Source organism: Anguilla rostrata, chromosome 14 (genome assembly GCF_018555375.3).
Source record: "Anguilla rostrata isolate EN2019 chromosome 14, ASM1855537v3, whole genome shotgun sequence".
In the NCBI taxonomy this organism is placed as follows: domain Eukaryota; kingdom Metazoa; phylum Chordata; class Actinopteri; order Anguilliformes; family Anguillidae; genus Anguilla; species Anguilla rostrata.
In genome coordinates, this window is record NC_057946.1 from 38,970,988 (window position 1) to 38,992,799 (window position 21,812).

The following is a 21,812-nucleotide window of genomic DNA, read 5'->3' on the forward strand; positions in this document are numbered from 1 at the left end:
GACCCTTCACCCGCAGTCTCGGCCACGCCTCCACAGGCCATTTTAAAAACGGGACCCGTAAAAAGCTCGCAGCCCTGCCTTTGTTATAGCACAGCCTCTTTATTGCTGCTATTTATTATTTTGCCTTTCATGTAACGCTGATGCATAGAATTTCTACTCTTGCCTTTTTCCCCCATCGCCTGTGTCACTGTTCTCTAGAAATTTATTTCTTCTGCTTGTCTTTTGGGTCTGAAAAAGCACCCCCCCCCCTTCCCCCCATTTCCTACTGCCTCTTTTTAACCCTTTGAAGAGTAGTAGTTATTTAGAATATTTTCTTGAAAACAGTGTTCTAGAACTCCATTGCTTACAGTTTCCAGTGGTGATTGTTACTAAAGAATTAGAATGTTCAGTTTAGAACATTCTAATGGCACAGCTCTGATCTAATGCCTTAAAGGGTTAAAATGTTCTTTTATCCACACTGTATGACTAAGGAAGATATTTCTGAATATGGCAAACAGAGCAGTAAATCCATTTAATGGTCATATAATTTAATGCCTATTTGGGTTGCATGTATTCTGACCTGTAGACAGGCACCGCCAGTATTCAGAGATCATGATAACACAGGGCACTGACAGTTATGAAACAAAATGGCGGCCACACAACTGCCAGGGAGCAGACTGCTGGTGGTTGAGGTGAATTCCCCAATCTTTGCTGTAAAGCACTTTGAGAATTATAGGATTAGAGGTGCTTTGTACATGCAGTCAATGATTATGGCTAACATTGCCATTACTAATGAACCAACAGTGAGGCACGGGGTGTCTGTATTTTTTGGCGGTTTTACCTATTTGGTCAGATTTCATGTTTCCATGCTTCCTGGAGTCCTTCAAACGCTGCGGAGCTCGAGGGGACTGCATCTCAAAGGAGTGACCTGCGTGAACAGCCTTCCGTCAAAACCAGAGAACCACACCATTACGTGAACAGCCCTCCGTCAAAACCAGAGAACCGCACCATTGCGTGAACAACCTTCTGTCCAAAACAACCCGAACTGTGTCATCACGTTACAATGGCCAACGGCGACCTTCCCTGACGCACTGCGCTGAAGTTTCAGTGCGACTCACGAAGCCCTGAAATTCCATCCTTTGCTCCAAGAAACAGTTCTTTCAGTCAATTTTTTGCCTCGGGAACGTCCAATGCTGTGTCAAACTCTGGCTTCAACACACCAAGGGCCTCCGTTTCTATTCCTGTTAATCTGACCTATGGGTAGGCCAGTTAAAAGGGCATTACAGTCGTCTAACTGACTAAAAAAGTGAACCAGGTAGCAGCCCATCTTTATCTTACTGCGTTTGAAAAAATGTGTCATCACCTTGGCTGTATTTCTGAGGTGGAAAAAGGCAGACTTTGTGACCACGCTGATATGTAAATTTAAATTTAGAGTCTAAAACAACCACATTCCTTAGCTCTGTTTTTGTCTGCAGCACTATGGTGCCCCACCTTAAGTGAACTTAATCTCTTTTCAACCAACTCGTAAAATTTCAGTCTTAGGGCTCCATTTTAACAATCTTAGCGCACGGGGCGCAAGTGAGTTTATGCCGTGTTGCAATTTAAACGGCGGACAGCTTGAGCACAAGGCTCAAATGGGCAGGACGTGGTTTCTCGTTTATAACGGGTGTGTCTTGGACGTAACATGCGATAAACCAACAAGCTGCCATCGCCCATTCCCATCGCCCAAAGCCACTTGCATCTGCACCATGGCGGATTGGTAATATAATGGCGGACAGCCATTCACGTCGTAATCTTGACATTGTAATCGCGCCCTCCTGTGTGTGACAGACTGGAGGGTGTGCGCACATTGCCATCTTAAAATTGTGCCGTTAAAATAACAATGAAACAACCGCAACGAGACTTCAGACCAGATTTCTGTCAGTCTTGGTGCAAATGCTTTCAGCTGCATAGAAATTTCAATGTCAACAATGCGCCTGACCTCATCTGAAGATCGGGCGCAAATTCATTTGCTATTTGAACAGCGTGTTTGGTGGGAAAATGACAACAACGCCGGTCTGAAACTAGCAAAGACGCTAGCGCCCAAGTGCAAGAGCCCTTAGTCAGCAGGGTGACAGCTGTAAAATTTTCATCAAGCAAAACATATATAACTGTGAGTAAAGAAGAGATGGACTACACTGGCCAATGTAGAAAAACCCTCGCTAACAACATGGCATGCACAGAGTTAATATACCAAATGTTCATCAGCCGTAATGAGTTGCTAAATTTGAAAGTTCCTGTCTGGGCCTTCCTCTAACCTCTGATTCGGAAACTACAAAGCAGTGCTGTTATATGGTTCTGCATTTAAATGTGAGACTGTTTAACTTTCAGAAGTTTGAAATGAGAGTCGGCAGAAGACACCGTAAAACTCTTTGTCCTTTGTAAAATGTAATCTCCAAAGGTGAAGAGTTGGAATTTGCAATGGATGAAGAAGAACACAGCCATTCTGCACTTGAGAAATAAAATTTATGTACTTGCCAATGTAAGCTTTTCAATAAAGTTATTATTTATAATATTCATTCTCATAAAACACCATTCTGCAGAATGACCACATTTCTTGTGTCATATACAATTTAGGATACGCTGTCAGAACTGTGCATGTGCATGAAAATCTGTCCTCTCTTAAGCAAATGAGCCAAGTCAAGTCCTACTAGAACTCAAATGGCTATTTTTGAAGAGAACGGGGAGGCACAATTTGCATGCTGGGAAATGAAGTCTTGAAGGCTGTCCGGTCACCTACTTAAGGGGGCGTGCAGGGCCACGTGTTCCTGGTAGGGGTTGAAGTACTTGTACTGCTTCCCGCAGAACTCACAGACGTAAATACCCGTCTCTGTGGAGCAAAAAGTAAAAAAAACAAATTACTATTAAAAATGCAAACACAAACAAAAAGACAGTTATGCGTTTTACTGAACGTTGAATTTCATTAACACACTTGGGGCTCTATCTTACACAATGAGGCCTGTCACTGGCTCAAAGCTTTGAGTACTGGTCATTTTGTCCCAACGCTCTCAGAAAACTGCACATTGGCACCTATGCTGGCAGTATGTCGGTTTAAAACAAACGTGTTGGTGGTGACTTGGGGGAGAGGCGGCACTACCAGGGTTTCGTTCATTATAACTGACTGGCAAAGTGGAAGTGTTGACCTATTTTCAACTAATGCTAACCACTTCCTTTTTTTACACCCACCAAAACCACCTCTTAGCGCTAATTTGGTAGCTTCTCAGGAATTTTGTCAATGCAACTGCACCCCCCCCTTCCACACACACACACACACACACGCATGCTTCATGTTACGAGCAGTTACACTGTAGAATGTACTTTTTTCTTTCTACAACTCTCTTTTTTTCTGTCTCTCTCCCCATTGCTTGGAAACCTCCTCTGTTTAAAGTTTCAGTCATTACACTTGTACTTAAAAAGAATATTCAAACTCAAATTTGGTGTCAAAATATTAATGAAAATGTATCAATTAAAAGATTGAAAAAAGAAAACATTTATTTCCGAAAGCATTCTTGAAAACAACTTTACAGAACTCCGTGGTCGCTGACAACGAACAGAAGTGAAGAACCTAACATTTCCAGTCGCTTAAAATAAGTAGTTATACCATTTTCACAAATACGAATGTGAGTATTGCTGCTCTAAAATAAGAGTTCAGTTTCGGTGTGTCCTCCTGGGGCCAAACATGAGAGTGTGGTCTGCCTACGTGTTTATCGTGTCCTTTGCGTCTCTGCAAAAAACAACGTCTGGCAAAGAAGCCAATTTAAGAGGACGGTAGTACAATGTTTTTTTAATAGCCATTGCATTTTAAATCTCTTAGCTTCAACCTCATTTAGTTACATGTTTTGCTGTTGCGACAGCCCCTGGACCAGACGAAGCAGAAGTTACATGGCTTTTTCTTTCCAGGAATCCATTTACTGAACGTGGCAGTTGCGTGTGTCTCTCGCTCTCTCTCTTTCTCTCTCTCTCTCTCTCGTGGAAAGGAAGAGAAGCCGCTAACATCAACCGGCTGCTAACGAATCATTTAAAAACTATACGACCGCACCCATGACAGATAAGAGACAGTAAGCTTATCACTTCATCCAGCCAGAAATCGGCAACCGGTGAATGAAAACACGCTGCTGCAGATCATTATTCTGTCCCAACCAAAATGATACTTAGCCGCACAAAAACAAGGCGGATAAGCAAATATATGCACGGGCTGGCCATTAAAATGGATGGACTACTACAGCAGCTGTGTAGCCAACAACTCTGAGACAAGCAATGCTGGCCGCCTATGGGTTTCAGTTTGGCAAAAGAGATTTTAATTACTGCACATGGAATAAATTACAAAAAAAACCTTCAAATTAAAGAACGCTTGTACTCGTCTCCTTTGATGTACTTGTTGTCTGATATGTGATCGCTGTATCTGTATGCTAATGCATGTCTGAGCAAAGCTTTTATATGTTTGAATGTTAGCAGGTCTCTCTTGAACAAGGGAGATTGGTGTCAATGAGACTGCCTGTTTAAATAGGACAAATAAAATAAAATAAAAATTAAAAAAGTTCGTGAACAAGTGCAGCTCTTAAAGTGCGTGTGCGTGAGCGTGAGCAGCACGACAGAGCGTGAGAGCACGAAAACCTCCAGTTATGGCCCAAGTGTGTTCAAGCGAAAATCGGCAGCAAATACCGGACAGAACAGAACAGAGTAAGTGCACAAAGCATGAACCACGTACTGGAACCGCCTGTACGCTCTTGCCTGACGGCTGTATAGAACAAACCAGTGAAATGCCAACGTTTGAGTGTTCTTTCCTCACACTGGGAAATACATAAATTATAATTTCTTTTTAAAAAAAAAATGGTTTAACATCGATGTTTTGGGGGTGAAGACCTAATCTTTCCCATCACCTGTTTCTGTCCTTGTGTGTCTCTCTGTAAAACGCATTTTAGAACGACAAATACAGGTAAATGTTCACAAATTCCGTGAAAGTGCGTAAACACGCAGATTGCCAGTGCATTCCTAGATGTCTTAGTATGGTTATTTTATAATATTTTCAAGGTAAAAATCCTGCATAATATGCCTTTGATTGCCTTGTAAGAACCAATCAGCTCCCAGCACTTCTCGACAAAAACCTTTAATTGGTTCACTGGTACTTACTTGGTCCAATTTTCAGGAAGGGCTCAATAGGCTCCTCCTCTTTTGAGTCGTCCACAGGTATGACCACCTGGTCGTAGGGGTCTGAAGAGATTGGAGGGGTTGGGGGGGATAGGGAGGAGTCACGGAGTCGTCGGGGAAGAAGACAGAAGTCATCATGAATCTCTCCAGATGTATGCTTATAAAACTCAGCCGTGTCCCACGCATACCAGAAGGCACTATGAAACACTGCTTTAAAAGGGTTTGGTACTAGAACACTGAAGGTTTAAATTCTAGACAGGACAGTGATGTACCTGATGATCCACCTGTATGTGATAACCATCCTAATGACTATCCCCACTTAAATGAACAGATAAAATGCCTCACAGACCTCAGGCCTACTGGGTTGGTGGGGGTGAGGGGGTTTGGAGGGTGTGGGGGCTAGAGGGAGGTAGAGGTTAGCGGGAAGCAAGGAGCATACCGTCGACGGAGTGAAGATCGCGATGCTCCTGGAAGCAGCTGTAGTACTTGTACTTCTTCCCACAGATGTCACAGGTATAGCGGAAGTTATCTGCGACAGACACACAAAAACCACACACCGTTCAGCGCTGCTGCCATGCCAGACCAGCAGGGGGCAGTCTCCTCACTTCATTTAGTCAACAGACAAGAACCAGGGATGAAGAACACAACGGACAGTTCAAAGCTTAGCTTTAGAATGTGTGACATTCTGAAACGAGCTAATGTGATGGCATGAATTTCACCTTCAATGATACTGGTCAAACTTACATTGACCCAAAATTTTAGAAAAGCTCTCCCCATTAAAAATTTCTAAGTAACTCATTACGATAGCACTTCAGAGTTTGCTCAACTTTCAAGGTTCAAGGTTCAGTGGATTATGAATTCTATGCTCCGATGACAATCCTTTTATGTTGACACAGCAACCATAAATAATAACTCATATTGTACTTTTGAAGTAAGACTAATAGGTCCAGTAAAATATTTGCCTTTCAGTTCCCGCACAACCCTGGTCAGAAGCAAGCAGTATGGAAAATGGATGGATGGACGGATGGATGGAATTTTGCCAGGCCTATATATTACCTCACAAACACCTTTATTTATCATGTTGGCACAGTTTAAAATTCTTTGTTACATGAACTTGGTCATTTCAGTTTTGTATTTGAATGAAGTCATTAAATATAGTTCAGAAAACGACAAATTTGTTTCTGAACATTTTAGCCGAATGGACGATAGGAGTTAATAAACCTTATTAAAGGCTCGTCATCGGAACTTATAATTTATAACCACGGAGTCTTGAACCTTGAACCTTCGAGCAAACTCAAAAGTGGTATTGTAATCAGATATTATTTTTAATTGGGAGAACCAAAACATTATTTTTTCAGTGAAGGCTACCCACCCCTGCATTCAGAGGTTTTAATGCAAGACAGACCATGGACTTTTTTTTGTTGTTGCAATTTTAACAAAACATATTTTACGATCATCACAGGCAGTCTCCATGAAGTCTCAAATCTCCAATGACTCATTCGAATGCCATAATGGACGTATAAACCAGCATCTGTTTACAGCTTGGCAGTCTTCTTCTTTTTTTAAAAATGTTTATTGTAGCAGAGAGGGTCAAAGGTCAGTGGAGGGTAAGAGGCGCTACTTTTGGGGCGGGGTGAGCCCTTGCACTCACTGATTGTTGACTGGGACCCTCCCTCTCCTGAACCGCCATCAGACTCTGCGGGGGAGGGAAAGGGTTAAATTCCGGCTCGCCGTGACAAACGCGAGACACAACACTTCACACGTTTCACTGGGATGCGGCTGCTCTTCAGCTCTCCGGCACAACACTACTGCTCTCAAGTGCCACGGGAAAAAACGAAAATAAAATCTCTTCCAAACTTGATTTTGAAATTTCCCCTGTAACTGCACCCCCCATTCGAACATGTGTCACAGCAGTCTAGGGGCGCTGGAATGAACTACCGGGATAATGAATATTCCATCAGTCTGAATGAGAGTTCTACCTCAAGAGCAATTACCTCTTTAACACGATCCACAATTTAGCAAAAAAACCCTTCAATTTTTTATGATTTTTGTGCTCGATGCTTTTTCTTTCATTTCTGTGACAGTCACTTGCACCCTATGCAGTGGAATGAGAGGGTGGTGCCCCATTAGTGTGTGGGTGATGGAGAACCAATAATAGAAGTAAATAAAATTTGGTCGAGGATTTAGCTCAAACGCAGAAGGAAATGGCCAGTAGGCCACAGAGTGGATTTTCTTGCTTTAGATCAGGTCCACTGGGTCCCTGAAGGTACTACACGGGCCTCTCTGGTCTGCTGTCAGGGGCACAGACAGAACCCCCCCCATGCCCAGGTCCACAATCGCAAACTCAACCCCCAATCCCATCAGGTCCACAATGGCAATCTCAAAAAACCCATCACCCCACCCATTTTTCTTAAAATACAATCGCTGGATCGAAAAAAGGTTGAACGCCCCCCTTCTTTAGACCACAAACCCCTGAATGATCCTCCAGTAAAGCCATCAGGTCATCATCAGAAACTTCCGGAAATATCCAAGATATCCATCACACAAAAACTGTCAAAGCAAACGTTAAAACGGAAACAATTCGCAAAAAAACTTCAGAAATTTCCGTTGGCCTTACCTCTGTGTCCTCTGACGTGGGTTTGGAAACAGTTGTAGTACTTGTATTTTTTGCCACAGATCCCGCACACGTACGACCCTGCAAAAAGCGCACGAGAGCAAACTTCAACGCTTCCCAGAGAGCAAATCAAATCAAATCGAATCAAATTTTATTTACACAGCGCATTTCACAGCAATTGTCACAATACGCTTCACAGACAACCCTGGCCTAAACCCCCACAGGAGCAAGCCTAAAGCACCAGTGGCAAAGAAAAGCTCCCCACAGCTCCAGGACAGAATTGCATTACACGCACCACTGCGTTTGCTGTGCTTTCACTACGCGTGTGGTTTGCTGTTATTACGTCGCGATTCATAATTAGCCTTAAAAAATAGTTTCCGAGGCATTTAAAACGGGAATTTGCGGGGTGGCGCGCGGGCGGCGTGGGGCCGGGGCGGGGCCGGGCGGGGCGGGGCGGGGCCGGGCGGGGCGGGGCGTACCCGGCGTCTGGGCGTTGTGCGACTCGCCGATGATGACGCAGATCTCGGCCGGCGAGCTGCTCTCGGGGGCCGGCCCGTTGCTGGAGCTCGGCTCCCTCTTCATCGTCGAGTCCCCCGACTCCGCCCCCGCGGCGGGAACCTCCTGCGCGCTCATCCCTCTCTCACGCCGCACCTGGAGGAGAGAGGAAGAGACGAGGGATAGAGAAAGAGAAAGAGAAGGGGATAGAGAAAGAGACGGGGGGAATGAGAAAGAGAAAGAGAAAGTGAAGGGGGATAGAAGAGAAATAGAAGGGAGAGAGAAAGAAGGGGGATAGAAAGAGAAAGAGGGATAGAGTAGAAGAAGGGAGAGAGAAGAAAGGAGGGGAGAAAGGAAAGTGAAGGGGATTGAGTAAGAGAAAGAGAAGGGGGAGAGAGAGAAAGTGAAGGGGGATAGAGTAAGAGAAAGAGAAGGGGGAAGAGAAAGTGAAGGGGGAAAGAGTAAGAGAAAGAGAAGGGGGATAGAGTAAGAGAAAGAGAAGGGGGATAGAGAAAGAGAAAGAGAAGGGGGATAGAGAAAGAGAAGGGGGATAGAGTAAGAGAAAGAGTAGGGGATAGAGAAAGAGAAAGAGAAGGAGGAAAGAGAAAGCGAAGGGGGTGAAAGTAGTGAATGAGTTAAATGAATGAACCACGAGTAAGCGTAGAGGGAGACATACAAAGTCAAATACAGAGCCATACAGGGGGGGGGGAAAAAGAGAAAAGTAGGGAGGTGGGGAGAGAAGGATAAAAGAAGAGAAAAATAGAGAAAGCATTATTCATTTACTAATAGATCTTGATGGTTGCGGACAGCACAAAGCCATCTCTCTGCCCTGCAATAGTTTCGGTGTGTAACACACTACACCAACAATTGGGTCCGTTGAACTTCTCCTCTGCTACATCTACACAAAACACTGTGGGCTCCATCTCACACTTGGCGCACCCAAACGCAAACACCTTCACCGGCTTCCCGTCCTGTATACGCTGTATAAACAGCAAGTGACCTCACCCCCGTCTGAGTCTTTAGATGAGGCGGGGTCGGCCGCATTGCTGGCGTGTTGCTATTTTTACGCAGACAAAAGCGTCTGAGCCCAGATCAACAAATACCTGGCTGGCATCCGCCCGGCAGTTTCGTTCTCATTTCAACGGCGCGGTTTTGAGATAGCGATACGCGCCTGCGCAGGTACACCCTCCCGCCCGCTACGCGCGCTCCACACTCAGTCCCTCGGAGGGTGAGCACAGGCCGTTCTCTCGCGTGAAACTGGCACGAGGACAAAGCAGCTCCGCGTCTGCGTTTCTGCTCCGAAACAAACCGTCCGCGTTGCCGAACAACGAGAAAAGAAAAACAAAAAAAAACAAAAACATTTCTGTCTAATGCAGGCCGATTCCAATCTCCAGCCTGCCGCGTGCAAAACAGCAAATTTTACAATCGCTTTTCTTTTTTATTTTTTTCGATAAAGCGAACCTAGCGTCTCCCTCGCATAACTGAAAATAAAAGCCTACATCAGGAGCAGGTGACCGCTGTCATGGTGTGACTGAAGCTAACGTTCCTGGTTTCTCTTTCATCTCCGCTCGCTATGCTTCTTTTGGTGTATTATTATTAAGAATCCGAGCCTGATATTCAGAACCTGGAAGGTCAACTGAAAACCTCCAGCACACCTGCGCTCATTAAGCTTGGTAATCAACGCAATTAAGTAATTGTAGGCTTGGACGGCACAAAAATCAGGAACATCTTCGTGGGGGGGTGGGGGGTCAGGGTTGCCAAAATGAGTCAAAATGAACGGCCGCGGGAAGCGGGAGCAGCCATTGGTCGATTGAGAGGAGTCGGGGCGCGCGGTGAGGCGGGACGGGGTGCGTTCCTTCGACGGAAGGCCGCCGTTCGAGCCGTCGCGGAGTTCAGCGGCGGCCCCCGGCGTCGCGTTTTTTTTTTTAAACGGCCACTTTCAGCTCCATTTTCTCCACTATCAGGGGCCGCCAGGCAATTTCTGCCCAGCCCGCAAAGTCATTTACTCTGCATTCAGGGCCGGCTGCGTTGTGTGAGAGTGAATGGGAGAGCGGCTCAGCCGGGCTACGCTAGCCATTGTGCCGGAGAGCCGGGCGCGGTGCTCCACTCTCCCAGCAGCCTTCAGTGCACTGCGCTTCACAAATGAGAAAACCGCATGAAAAAAAAAAAAATATATATATATATATAGTATGTCATATAGATATATATATATATATAATAATATATATATATATATATATAAATATATATAATATATATATATATGAATTAAAATATGTGAATGGTTATGTGACCTTTGTGAAAAGTCACATCTGATCATTGTCGTACGGCCTGTAACCTCGCAGTAGGAAATGTGGGACTTTGGGTAGTCGAGCTCTAGAAGGATGGTGTGTATCAAACTGCCAGGGTCTTTCCGATGTTCCGGAATGTTCCACGTTCCCGCAAAACCGTGTAAAATCTCACAGAAAGGGATTTCCAACCGCCGCATTCGCTACATCGAAATCGCCAGAAAGTTTCCAAGCAACAACGCAATACAAACCCCACCCCCAACCCTTGATTAAAAGGCAAAATCTTTCATCGGATAACCAAAAGACAATAAAACGCAAAATAATACGTAAAAATGATAGCGTACCGTTACTTTAAGAAGACCATGCAATATTGTTATGTTTACTTCCAGAAAATTTTACTGGCAAAGCTCGAAGCCCACAGTTCATTAGGATGGATCATAAACCCACTTTTTGGCATGCTTATGTTATTCAAAACACCCTGGTGTGAATGAGTTTGCGTGTGCAGCAAATTTAATGAACAAAGGTCACACTTTTAATGGTTAACTACAAGGAACTCGCCCAGGTGAACTTATAAAAACATTTGAGCCAAAGCACCTTCCTCATCTAATGCAGTTTCATCAGTGAATCCAGTAACTAACTTTTTATAGTTTATGTTTTATATAGCCTAATTTTCAAAATAATCTAATTTTATGTTTACCGCAGTCTATTTAACCCGCTATATGGTACAGAGTTATACGAGCCACTGACAAGCGCCTGACCCACAATAATTAAGCAGCTAGTGAAATACCGACACAACAGATCGCGAGTTTCAGACTGGCCTCGTCTTATTGGGCGACAGAACGTCCCCCAGCCAATCAGATACCTGCAGCCCGTCCAGTATGGAATGCTGAGGAAACGCAGTTCTCCAGTATGATGGCTGCGTGAGCCGAGGAAGTCAATCGGCTCCGCCCCCAGCGGACGGAGAATCTAGCGGCGATTAACGGAATGTTGCGGCGATTAATACAACCAACCTTCTCAAACTGGACGAAAAGAAAAATAAAAAGGAGACATTTGTTTTTTTTTTGTTGTTTTTTTTAATCCACAGGGACAAAGCAAGGTTGAAAATGATTGGATCAGTAGGAGGGGGAAGATAGCCGCATCTATCCAGTGGGAGAGCTTAAAATCGGTTTGCGCTCTCCGCTAAAAGAAATTTCCAAAAACCCTGTGTAATTTAATTGAATACAATGGAAAGTTCGCGTATTTCCCTTTTAACCTTATTTCAATGCTGGTAGATACTAATTTTTTTTTTTTTTAAAATGAAACAAAAGTAGGCTTACATAATGCTCACTTAAATTCCTCACCCAAGAGCACTGCTGTTAGATTGAATACAAATCAAATAAACCAAAACCTAGTTTGATTATGGCCAAACGTCAACAGAAAGGATGATAATGAAGAGTACAGCCGTCATCTCAGATCATTTCAGCATCTTTCAGAGAAGTTACTTCACTGCCCTTCGCAAAATTATTTAACACTGTTAGCTTTGATGGGGGGGGGGGGGGTTTATTAGAATGGAAATGAACAGGGCTGTCACACTCCCAAAAGGCTGTTGCCACAGCAACCAAGAATGGGAGAACTTTGGGTCAAATTAACGATTCATCCTCCGATTCATGAAAATTCATGAAAGCATAAATGAACTAGGCTACATGACCTCGGGAAAACAGGCACGGCTAACCGACACCGAGACTTTTACTGAGAGCAGAACGTTGCGCTTAGTAAGCAACAATTTACTTAATGTGCCGTAATAAATGCAAAGGAGGCAAAGCAAAAACAAAAAAAAAAAAGAAATTTTAAAATGTCAAAATCGTCCAGACATTTTAATCTGACGCAAATGATTATTCCCGGAACAGCTTGATTCCTTTCAAGGGGGAGAGAGCGAGAAAATGCACACATTGTGCAAAAACAAGAAGAAAAAAAAAGAAAAGAAAAAAAAACACAAATAAACAAACAACATTGAATCATCGTGGAGGTTCGCTTTGGAAATGACACACAGCGTTTTCATGCTGCTGAATTCTGGGAAGTGTGTCAAGTGCTCCAAATAAGTAGGTTTTAAGAGTTTAGCTGTTCTCCCTCTCTTCTTGGCGGGAGGGTAATTGAACAGTAGATCGCTCATATGGGCCCCTGCATATTTCAATAAAAATAGTAAAGATTATAAGACTATCCCATAAAATCTATCATATAAAATTAAGTGGAATTTACATATATTGCTCAGGGTTCCCTGTAAAAACAATCCCAAGCACTCTAGGGAATATAGTGTTCTTGTGAGCTCATTTGACTTGATTCACTGTCCAATTCAAGAACGCTGGGGCATGCTGGGATACATATAAGACCACAGGCAGTCGACACGAATAGATAATTCCCCCCCTTAGCAATGTGTTATAGAATGAAGCTATACTCTTCAAAATGTCCAGGACTGCAATCGGTTTTGTGGAGGAGGAGGTGGTGGTGGTGAGGGGGGGGCATGAATTTCTTATTTTTGGGGGTAAAATGTACCTTTTAAAGCATGAAAGGAGAAATGTATGCAGAAAATTTAAAATGGAGTGGATTTATCCATACGCCCCTCCAGCATTTTTCCGGGTTATCAAACTTGACAATTAAATCCATATCCATTCCCTATTCAACATTAATTGCATTATGTGTAGCCTTTGTAAGCATTTGTGTCAACACATTGTTTGCTTTCCTAAAGAGACAAATGAAAAATTATAAATACTACATATAGCCTCTGTGCGAAGGTACAGCACATCTAACTAGAAAGAGTAACTGCCCTCCAGGTTGTGGTGCATAACCAGATTACATCTTTTGCAAGCAGAAACTGAATTATTATTTTTTTAAATTCAACATTTATTACTGAATTAAATGTAATTTCTGACTGCAGTCATATTATTGTGTTTGTGTGTGCGGGCGTGTGTGTGTGTGCATGTGTATGTCTAGGTACATGTGTGTATGTGCATGTGTGTGTGTGTGTGTGTGTGCGCACGTGCATGCACGTGCGTGTGTGTGTGCGTGCATGTGTATGCATGTGTATGTGCATGCATGTGTATGTACGTGTATGTGCATGCGTGTGTGTGTGTGTGCGAGCATGTGTATGTACGTGTATGTGTATGTACGTGTGCGTATGTGCATGTGCATGCATGTTTGTGTGTGTGTGTGCGTGTATGTGCATGTATATGTGTGTGTGTGTGTGCATGCATGTGTATGTATGTGTGTGCATGTGCATGCATGTGTGTGTATGTGTGTATGTGCATGCATGTGTGTGTACGTGTATGTATGTGTGCATGTGCAAGTGTGTGTGTGTATGCGCATGCATGTGTGTGTATGTGTGTGTGTGTGTATGTGCATGCATGTGCGTGTGTATGTTTATGCATGTGTGTGTTCGCGTGTTTTCCTTTCCTTTACCCCTCCCCCACTACCTCACTTTAATTTCCTGCTGACTGACTGACAGCTCAATATTTTCCCTCCCATTCACCCCTGAGTATTACAGGATCAGTAAAGCCACTATTTTATTTGCATATTTAATTTACTCATTATAATAAGGTCACAATGTTCTAATGCTACATTGCATACAAGATTCTTGCATGTTCGGTGGGGGCTTGCAGCCTAAAAGCAAATTTTCTAAAAATGCTGAGCCTCACAGTCTCGAATCAAATCATGACCGCCCAGTAGCTCCACAGAGAGACAGGCAACTGGGAGGGTCCATTTGGACAGGGTTCCGCAGTTATCGCTCTCTGGCGACCCCTGCTGGTCAATCGGGTGCCAGCGGATCGAGGTCAAACGCCGTGTATGAAAGGTCTTCCTGCGACTCCACCCTGTGCGAGTCTAGCAGCAGTCTGCTGGGTGTAAAAGAAGCTGGAAGCTCCGCGTTTGGGAGGAGAAGAGCAGAGGTCTACACTCTCCCAGATCCGCCATGGGGGGCTCGCAGCACGAACGCAGCTGCGGTCGCAGACGATTGGCCAATCCAATCTGGGGCGGGAAATGGATCCACTCATCCCCACAACAGGCGTCAAACTTTTTTTCTTTCTTTTTATTTTTTTTAAAATAATGCAAAAATTTTTAAAATGTAAATTAAAAAAAAAAAGAATTTACACTGACATAATCTGTTTCCGTTTTGACAAAACAACACCTTTCGGTACGCACACGACAGAAAGAGTCACGTGGCTCCCTCAAAAACAGCGGCCTATTTTCTTTTTTTCCCGCCGGCATGGAAATATAAAAAGAGCCTGCGTATCTGCCTGCGATTCCGCCGGCCCGCTAATGCAAAGAATCTGACACGAGCTGCGCAAATGAGTTCCCATTTAGCGCCGCGCCTCTCCGATAAGCCGGAGGAGCACAGGCGACCCCTTTGAGCCAAGGGAAGCGCCGCGGCGCTGCCGTTTAATGTCCCGACTGAGCCAAATCACATTTCCCCGCCTCAGCCATCAAATAAATGCGCCCGCCAGCTTCCTCTCCCAACATTTAAACAAAAAAAAAAAAAGCAATAACAGAAATAAAAAAAAAAAATCTTTTTTCATTATTCCTTTTCGCATTAACCGAAAATGGTTTTTGAAAACGGAAAAGGCGTCGACGTGTAAAAGGAAAAAAAAAGAAAAATATTCCGTCCTTGCTCCGGCTTGAAAACTCCATAAAACCTTTTCAATTTATATGTTAATGCTCCTGAATTAAAATTTAATAACTGGGGATATTGAAAAGCAGACTTGAATTATACGAAAAATAAATCCTGCGAAGAACCGCCTAAAATTAGAAATTCAGGGCGCCGTCCGACCGGAGACTAAACCCCGAGCACGTTCCCAGATTAAATTTTTGATGAAAATCGAAATTGCACGGCGGACCCGGGGAAGGCAGTAAATCTCCGGCATTGTGATTTATGGTTTCATTAGTGTCGGCCAGCGCGGGGAGGGGGGGTTGCTGCCCCCCCCCCCCTTTCAAATACCCATAAATCAGATTCTCTTTGCAAATTACAAATTTGTATTTTACAAAACCAAACCCTGAGACCTAACTTTCAGAAAGGGAGGGGCGGTAGCGGTAGTGGAAGGGGGGGGGGGGGGGTGGATTCAGTGTTAACTACAAGCAATTTTCCTCAAAGCTTAAGCAAGTCTCTTCTCTTCATAAATTATTCATCGCACCTGTTATGCTCCCTGGCACGAAAAGGGGAAGCAAACTATTTTTCACATGGCAAAACCACTTTCGAGGTACTGCAACAACTCAAATATCACCCTGCAGCAGCCTAATGCCATTTGCACAGACAATCTGAATTCAGAATAAGCGCTGGTGCCTTGCAGATGCAATGAGCTCAATCAGCCTTTTAAAGAACACCACTTTTGTTTTTGCTTTGAAATAAAATGAATGATTAGGTAGCGGGGTTTAATTTGCCCTTCAATGCTGTACAGGAAGGAAAAAAAACACATTTAAGGAGCAAGGGAACTGAGACGCACACCACTGCTCTTCAAAATAAATAAACAATCAATTAGCGGCGCTTTTTATCCGCGTCGTTCCGTCGCCGCGGCTGAGTTCGCGGGCGTTCCCGCGGTCGCGAGCGCGCCTTTGAAGCAGACGTGTGCGCGAACCTGCGCCGGCGAATTCCCGCGAATGACCAGCAGGGCCTCGGTCACAGACGCGCGGGCGGCCCTCGGCTGCCCGTCTGGCAGAGCTCGGAGAGCGCCTCGCCGCCCCTGAACTCCGCTCACATTACCGCTCGACTGCGCTCCGTCTCTCCGTTACGACTTAATAACAAACACTCGTCCGGAATTTTCTATCGTGTGCGTGTTGAACGGCTCCTTAGCTTAATAGTTACGGACATGAAAATGGATGACGCGTGTATTTCTTTGTCGTCCGTGTCGTGTATGGATGACAGTCTGTAGACGACCTAGGACGGACCTCCGCTGACCGCATCACAGGAAGTATCAACATCCTTTTTATCTCTCACTTCCTGTGAACGGCTAGGCCATTTTCACCATTCGAAATACAAAGGATGGAACAGCCTATGCTAGGCCCGTTTCAGACCATTTTGCAGCGTAGCATCCCGACTGCTAACCCACACTCCGCTGAGAACTCTTCCCACGGAGATGTTTTACTGAAGTTGCATATCGGGTTTGCAGGGCTGCCTAAATATCAATAAACTCCCAGCACTCCTAAGTGTCCAATAATGGTTCTGAGAAACTGCGATACAAACAAGCGCTTGCATCCTGAGGAAACGCTTCTGCCTGCATATTGCTCGCTAAACTGTACTTACTCAGATTTAATTACAGGAATGCGCACCAGGATATTTTTTAAAAAATTTTTAAAAACCAAGCTGACAGAGCCCACCTCTTTAATCTGGTTTTCGGCGTCTGGCGATGCGACAACTCCCCTCCTCGCTCGGCACTCTCGGATTCTTCTTCCTGGAACCGGCAGTCCAGAAAGTCCCCTGAACAAGGCAAGAAAATGAATTTCAGTGGGTTCAAAGAAAGAAAAAAAAAAAAAGAAGAACTTTTAAATTTAATGAATTCTGAAAAGTTGCAGACGAAGGCAGCAGGAGCTGGAACGGTAAGTGGGATACCGTTCCACTGACAGAGGCGAACGTTGATCGGCTCCCAACTTTGCCACCCAGTGACACCGCTCATCTCCATGGGAACTCAAACACGAAACGCTCAGCTATACGGCTGGGATTCGTTCTGACAAGACCGCAGTTTGCCCTTAACCGAGACCAGCTAATCTAGGCGACTGTTACTATTTTATGTGACTTTGTTGATAACATTGAGTTCAACCATCCCAGAGTTGAAAAATAAACAAGCCAGAAATATTAAGTAGTCCAAAAATATGCATACATTTTTATTTTTTACTTGCGGTTTAGGACAAAAACCAGTATAGAGGTACAAAAACCAAGGAGTGCTCAAAATTTATTGCAACGTAAGATGAACTAAAAAGAAACGCAATACTGCAATTCCAGTAATCTAGCAAAAAATGCAGTCACCAAAAACATCACATTAGTTGAGGTGCATGAGAGAACCATCCCAATATTCTGTGCCAAAGATCTACCGTCCTGTAGGTTTTGACTCAAACCTTAACAAAGTGCATCTCATTCAGCAGCTAGAGATCTACCGTCCTGTAGGTTTTCACTACAAACCCAAACAAAGCGCACCTCATTCAACAGCTAGAGATCTACCGTCCTGTAGGTTTTCACTCCAACCCAAACAAAGCAAACCTCATTTAACCGCTAGAGATCTACCGTCCTGTAGGTTTTCACTCCAACCCTAACAAAGCACTCCTCATTCAACAGCTAGAGATCTACCGTCCTGTAGGTTTTCACTACAAACCCAAACAAAGCACACCTCATTCAACAGCTAGAGATCTCACCGAGCTGCTAGTAGAAACAGGTGTGCCAAATTAAAGGTTGAGATGAAAACCTACAGGAACCAGGAACAGGGTTGGGCAGCCCCACCATAAGCATAGCATTGTTTGAATCACCGCTGTGCTGTAGACTGTAGACATGCCCAATAATAAATGACAGAAATGATAATCCCATCAACAGGGCACATTTCAAACTCCCTCCTTTGCCCCAAAACGGGTGGGGCTATCACGCACCGTCAATCACAACCTAGACCATGACCAGAAGCCTCCGCTGCCCACAGCAAAGCAGCGTGACCCGGCTTAGAGCGTTTGGCCACCCGCAGCATGCGGAAGCTCCGCCCATTACTCCGCCCACCCTCTCCACCGCAAGCACTGTTCCGGGAACAGCCTCGACGGTTTCTGACAGCTGGTTGGCTGTATGCCGTGACGGCGTTAGAGAACGCAAGTGGCCTGTTATCTGATGAACGTTTTGAGGAGAGACTGGTAGGTAAATGGGACTTAATGTATGTGCTTTCGTATTGAGGCCTGTGGAGTGACAGGGTGGTTATGGGGCTGGATCGACCTGGGGGGGAGTGGGGGGGGGGCTTTAGGGGCGGGTATTTCTTAGAATGGCATGCACATTACAAAATTACGTAGCCTGAGCAGATGACACAGCTCTCTATTTCTGTCTAAGACATTCAAAGTGAATATATTGCATATGCATGGTCTGAATAAAACTACGGTTGCCCAGTTAGCCGAAGACGTACAATATCTCCGCCTCTGACTGACTGACGCTGGAATTCATGCTCACAGGTCAATGCTAACCACGCTAAGCATGGGACAGAAGAATCCACATCTCACGTTCCCGATTAACAGACAGCGACAGAACGAGACACTATTAGGAAATTTTAAAAAATAAACTAGTTTGTTTTTATTAGCGAGTTTAACCGCTATGTGTAGTTTCAAAAAGAGTGGGAACTCAGGCAAACTGGGTAGGGCTGAGAATGGTTTTGTGCATGTAGACGATTAATCAAACCCAGAATTCTGCAACATAAAAATAAAAATATTTTGCTGACTGTGTCCTTTTATCCTCCCACCCCCCCCCCCCCCATTTTGTGTTGGTAGTTCTTTTGTTTAGTAAGTTTCTCTGTTTCCATTTGAATGCAATCTTCTTCTTTTTTGTTCTGTGATACTACTTTCTGTTTTGATTTGTTCTGGACCCAATGACAAAAATACAAATAACATAAAAAAACAACAACAACAAAAAGAAAATAAAGAGAGACCTTTGTCTCACACACAGCAAAATGTTCCAAAGTAATACAAAAATAGATTAAACTGACATGCATTCATAACTGCCACAGCACGTCAAACTTGCTGTGTCGCAAAAAAAAAGCCCATTTATTTATGCGTTGACTGCATTATTGCATTTGCTTTTATGTCAGTTCTTGTGGCAGAAATAAACTGAGCAAGATTATTTCTAATGTAGAACCGCTTCCAAAAGCTGGAAAACAGCTTCTGAACAGAACAGAGAATGGTTCTTACTCAACTGCTTTTTAATAACATCATCCTGGCTTCTCCAGGTCTCCTCCCCTACAAAGCTCAACAAACACATTTTGAAAAGAGGTATTTATAAAAGACAATAAATAAATTATATATATATATATATTAATAAATTTTAAAAACCACATAAATAAATAACAAAATAAATATTTGTACAAAAACAACAGAATAAGAACAGTTGTAAAATTAGTTGTGCAGAGTCTACACAATTTGTATCGCACCATGTACACAGCATTATGACTGGTCTCCCGTTTCTCATTCAAATGTGGCTAAGAGAAAGCCTTCCTGGCCAAGTAATATTCACAAACACCGTTCAATTGATTTCACTGTGGTTAGGCGGCAAGCCGCACTTCAATTATTTTCCAGGTTTAATCGAGATATAATTCTGCAATATCTTTGATTTTGAATGAAAATGAAGACCTCGGGTCAAATCACACTAGGTAAAATGACAGGGGGAAAAAATAACATTTCTGAAAAAAATTACCGATATTCAAACGTAAAAACCTCAAAATTCAACAAAACAATTGTTAAAATATTTGTATTTTGCGCAGGAATTTAAATAACTGTAAAAGTACAACAAATTAATTGTAATTTCTTATTTTCATGAAATATCTGCCGACAGGTGGCGCTAATTTGATAAAAAGAAATTACCTTAAAAATCTTTCAGTGCAAAAATTCTCCAAAAACAAGACTCAGATTTTACAACACAAAGATTTTCAAAGACGATCCATACCGTAAATCAAAGATTAACAATTAACTAGGTTACCATTTTAATATTTGCGGCGTTAAAACGGATCATAGGTAAATAGAAAAAGAAAAAAAACGGGAAATGCCACTAAATATGGCTGCGCGAGGTTTTTGTGTTTTCAGATTGTTCCGTGCCCTTCACGTTCTTTCCACAATAGTTTTAAAAAGCCTTAAGATCACAAACTTGGCAAAGACTAGAAATTGCATCGCCTAAATTCGCCATCAAGCTAAAGTGCCATTCAAAAGTTTATTTTAAAACGACTTTATTAATTCAACAGATACTTTACCAGCGTGCTAGCTGGCGAGACTGCCTAACAGCCAAGCATTCCGGCGCGGGCGGGGAAATGCGGGGATCCCGCATGAAAACTCGCTGTAGCGCATCGTTGCATTAGCCATGTGCGGCCTGCAAAAATTTCTAATTCTCACATTTCCGATTCGGAAAAAAAAAGTACAGTAGGAACTAGACATGTTAGTTACCTCCCAGAATGATGCGGCGCATACGGAAAACGTTTCTCGTATTTCTCCAGAAGCTCCGAAATCTCGGCTGATGGTACTGGTCGCACGTTTAAAAATAAAGTAAAAGGAATCCTTATTCCGAGACAAACAGCGAATTTCGCTAAATGGTGGTGTCCGTGTCTTTTACAATAGCGATCCTCTGAGGCTCTCCGGGCTCGCAACTCAAGCCGCTGGCAAGCTGTAAACTGCGGCGCCTTCGGTGCTCAGTAGTCCGCCATCACACAAGGGTAGAATCGAGCTTGCAGAGCTCGCCTGACCCAGCAATACAGCGAGCGCGGAGCCGACACAGCGGCAGAACGACCGTAAAGTTTCGCAGGAAATTTCAATTCTAGATTTGAAGTAGTGAACTTGGGAAAGTAGCTAGTTTACAGTAAGTTTACTGTCGAGCAAGTGGGAAATGGTCTTTCTGGGCGCAGCATTTGTAGACACCGTTTTTAACGAATAGGCTAAGGAAAGTTAGAACGTTAAGAGACCAATCTGCAGAAAAGCACACGCAAGGATTTGACTAGACTAAAACATATACGCCCATCATTGGCATTACTGACCAAGTTTAAATGCTTAAAAAATCGCCAGCAATGTACGTTTGAGACGATAATCCTCCCGACATATGAAACCTACAAAATCGTTGTTTTTAGTGTCGTAAATGGTAATCAAATTAGTTTCGGTTGTTAAAAAACTGCGAACTTCAACAAATAAAAGACGTGATTTTGGAAAGATGCATGGAAATGTGGTAGCCTACCTGGTAAACCTCTTTCCTCCAGCTCCAAGTCATGAAAACGCCAAATTGTGTCATAGATCATCTGGAAAACATGCATAGTCTCGGGAAAATGTAAAATAAGTGTTATTATTATTATGAAATAAATTTCTTGCTTCCCACACTGTAAATAAAATGTCTAGATTAACTCATAGCTTCTCTTTCGGTGTAATAAAAGAAAGTTAATTATTGGTTTAGCTCTGAAGTGCACCCACCCATGTGTGCATATAAAGAATATAGAGATTATTTTCTGTTAACTTGCTTCTGAACAGAATTGTCTCAATTGTGGCTAAAAGAGTGATGATGACAGCTGTTGCAGTGGGATTTTCTTTGA

The 21,812-nt window shown here is 43.5% G+C and overlaps 1 protein-coding gene across 3 annotated transcripts in view; it reads right to left on the reverse strand.

Annotated features, from left to right (window-relative positions):
- Positions 1 to 21,508, reverse strand: part of LOC135239420 (zinc finger protein 618-like) — a 34,341-nt gene extending 12,833 nt beyond the window's left edge. Inside the window, exons 1-9 of one of the 3 annotated variants that reach the window (XM_064308060.1) lie at positions 21,464 to 21,508; positions 16,900 to 16,999; positions 8,260 to 8,431; positions 7,784 to 7,861; positions 6,818 to 6,862; positions 5,606 to 5,695; positions 5,149 to 5,229; positions 2,759 to 2,848; positions 821 to 907 (exon numbers count right to left, since the gene is read on the reverse strand). In XM_064308060.1, coding sequence (XP_064164130.1) covers positions 821 to 907; positions 2,759 to 2,848; positions 5,149 to 5,229; positions 5,606 to 5,695; positions 6,818 to 6,862; positions 7,784 to 7,861; positions 8,260 to 8,413 — 625 coding nt within the window. In that variant the 5' untranslated portion in view covers positions 8,414 to 8,431; positions 16,900 to 16,999; positions 21,464 to 21,508. Of the gene's footprint in view, positions 1 to 820; positions 908 to 2,758; positions 2,849 to 5,148; positions 5,230 to 5,605; positions 5,696 to 6,817; positions 6,863 to 7,783; positions 7,862 to 8,259; positions 8,432 to 16,899; positions 17,000 to 20,495; positions 20,634 to 20,685; positions 21,247 to 21,463 lie in introns of those variants that run through there. The other 2 variants (XM_064308059.1, XM_064308057.1) reach the window with 2 other exon arrangements.
- Positions 21,509 to 21,812: the final 304 nt, after the last annotated feature.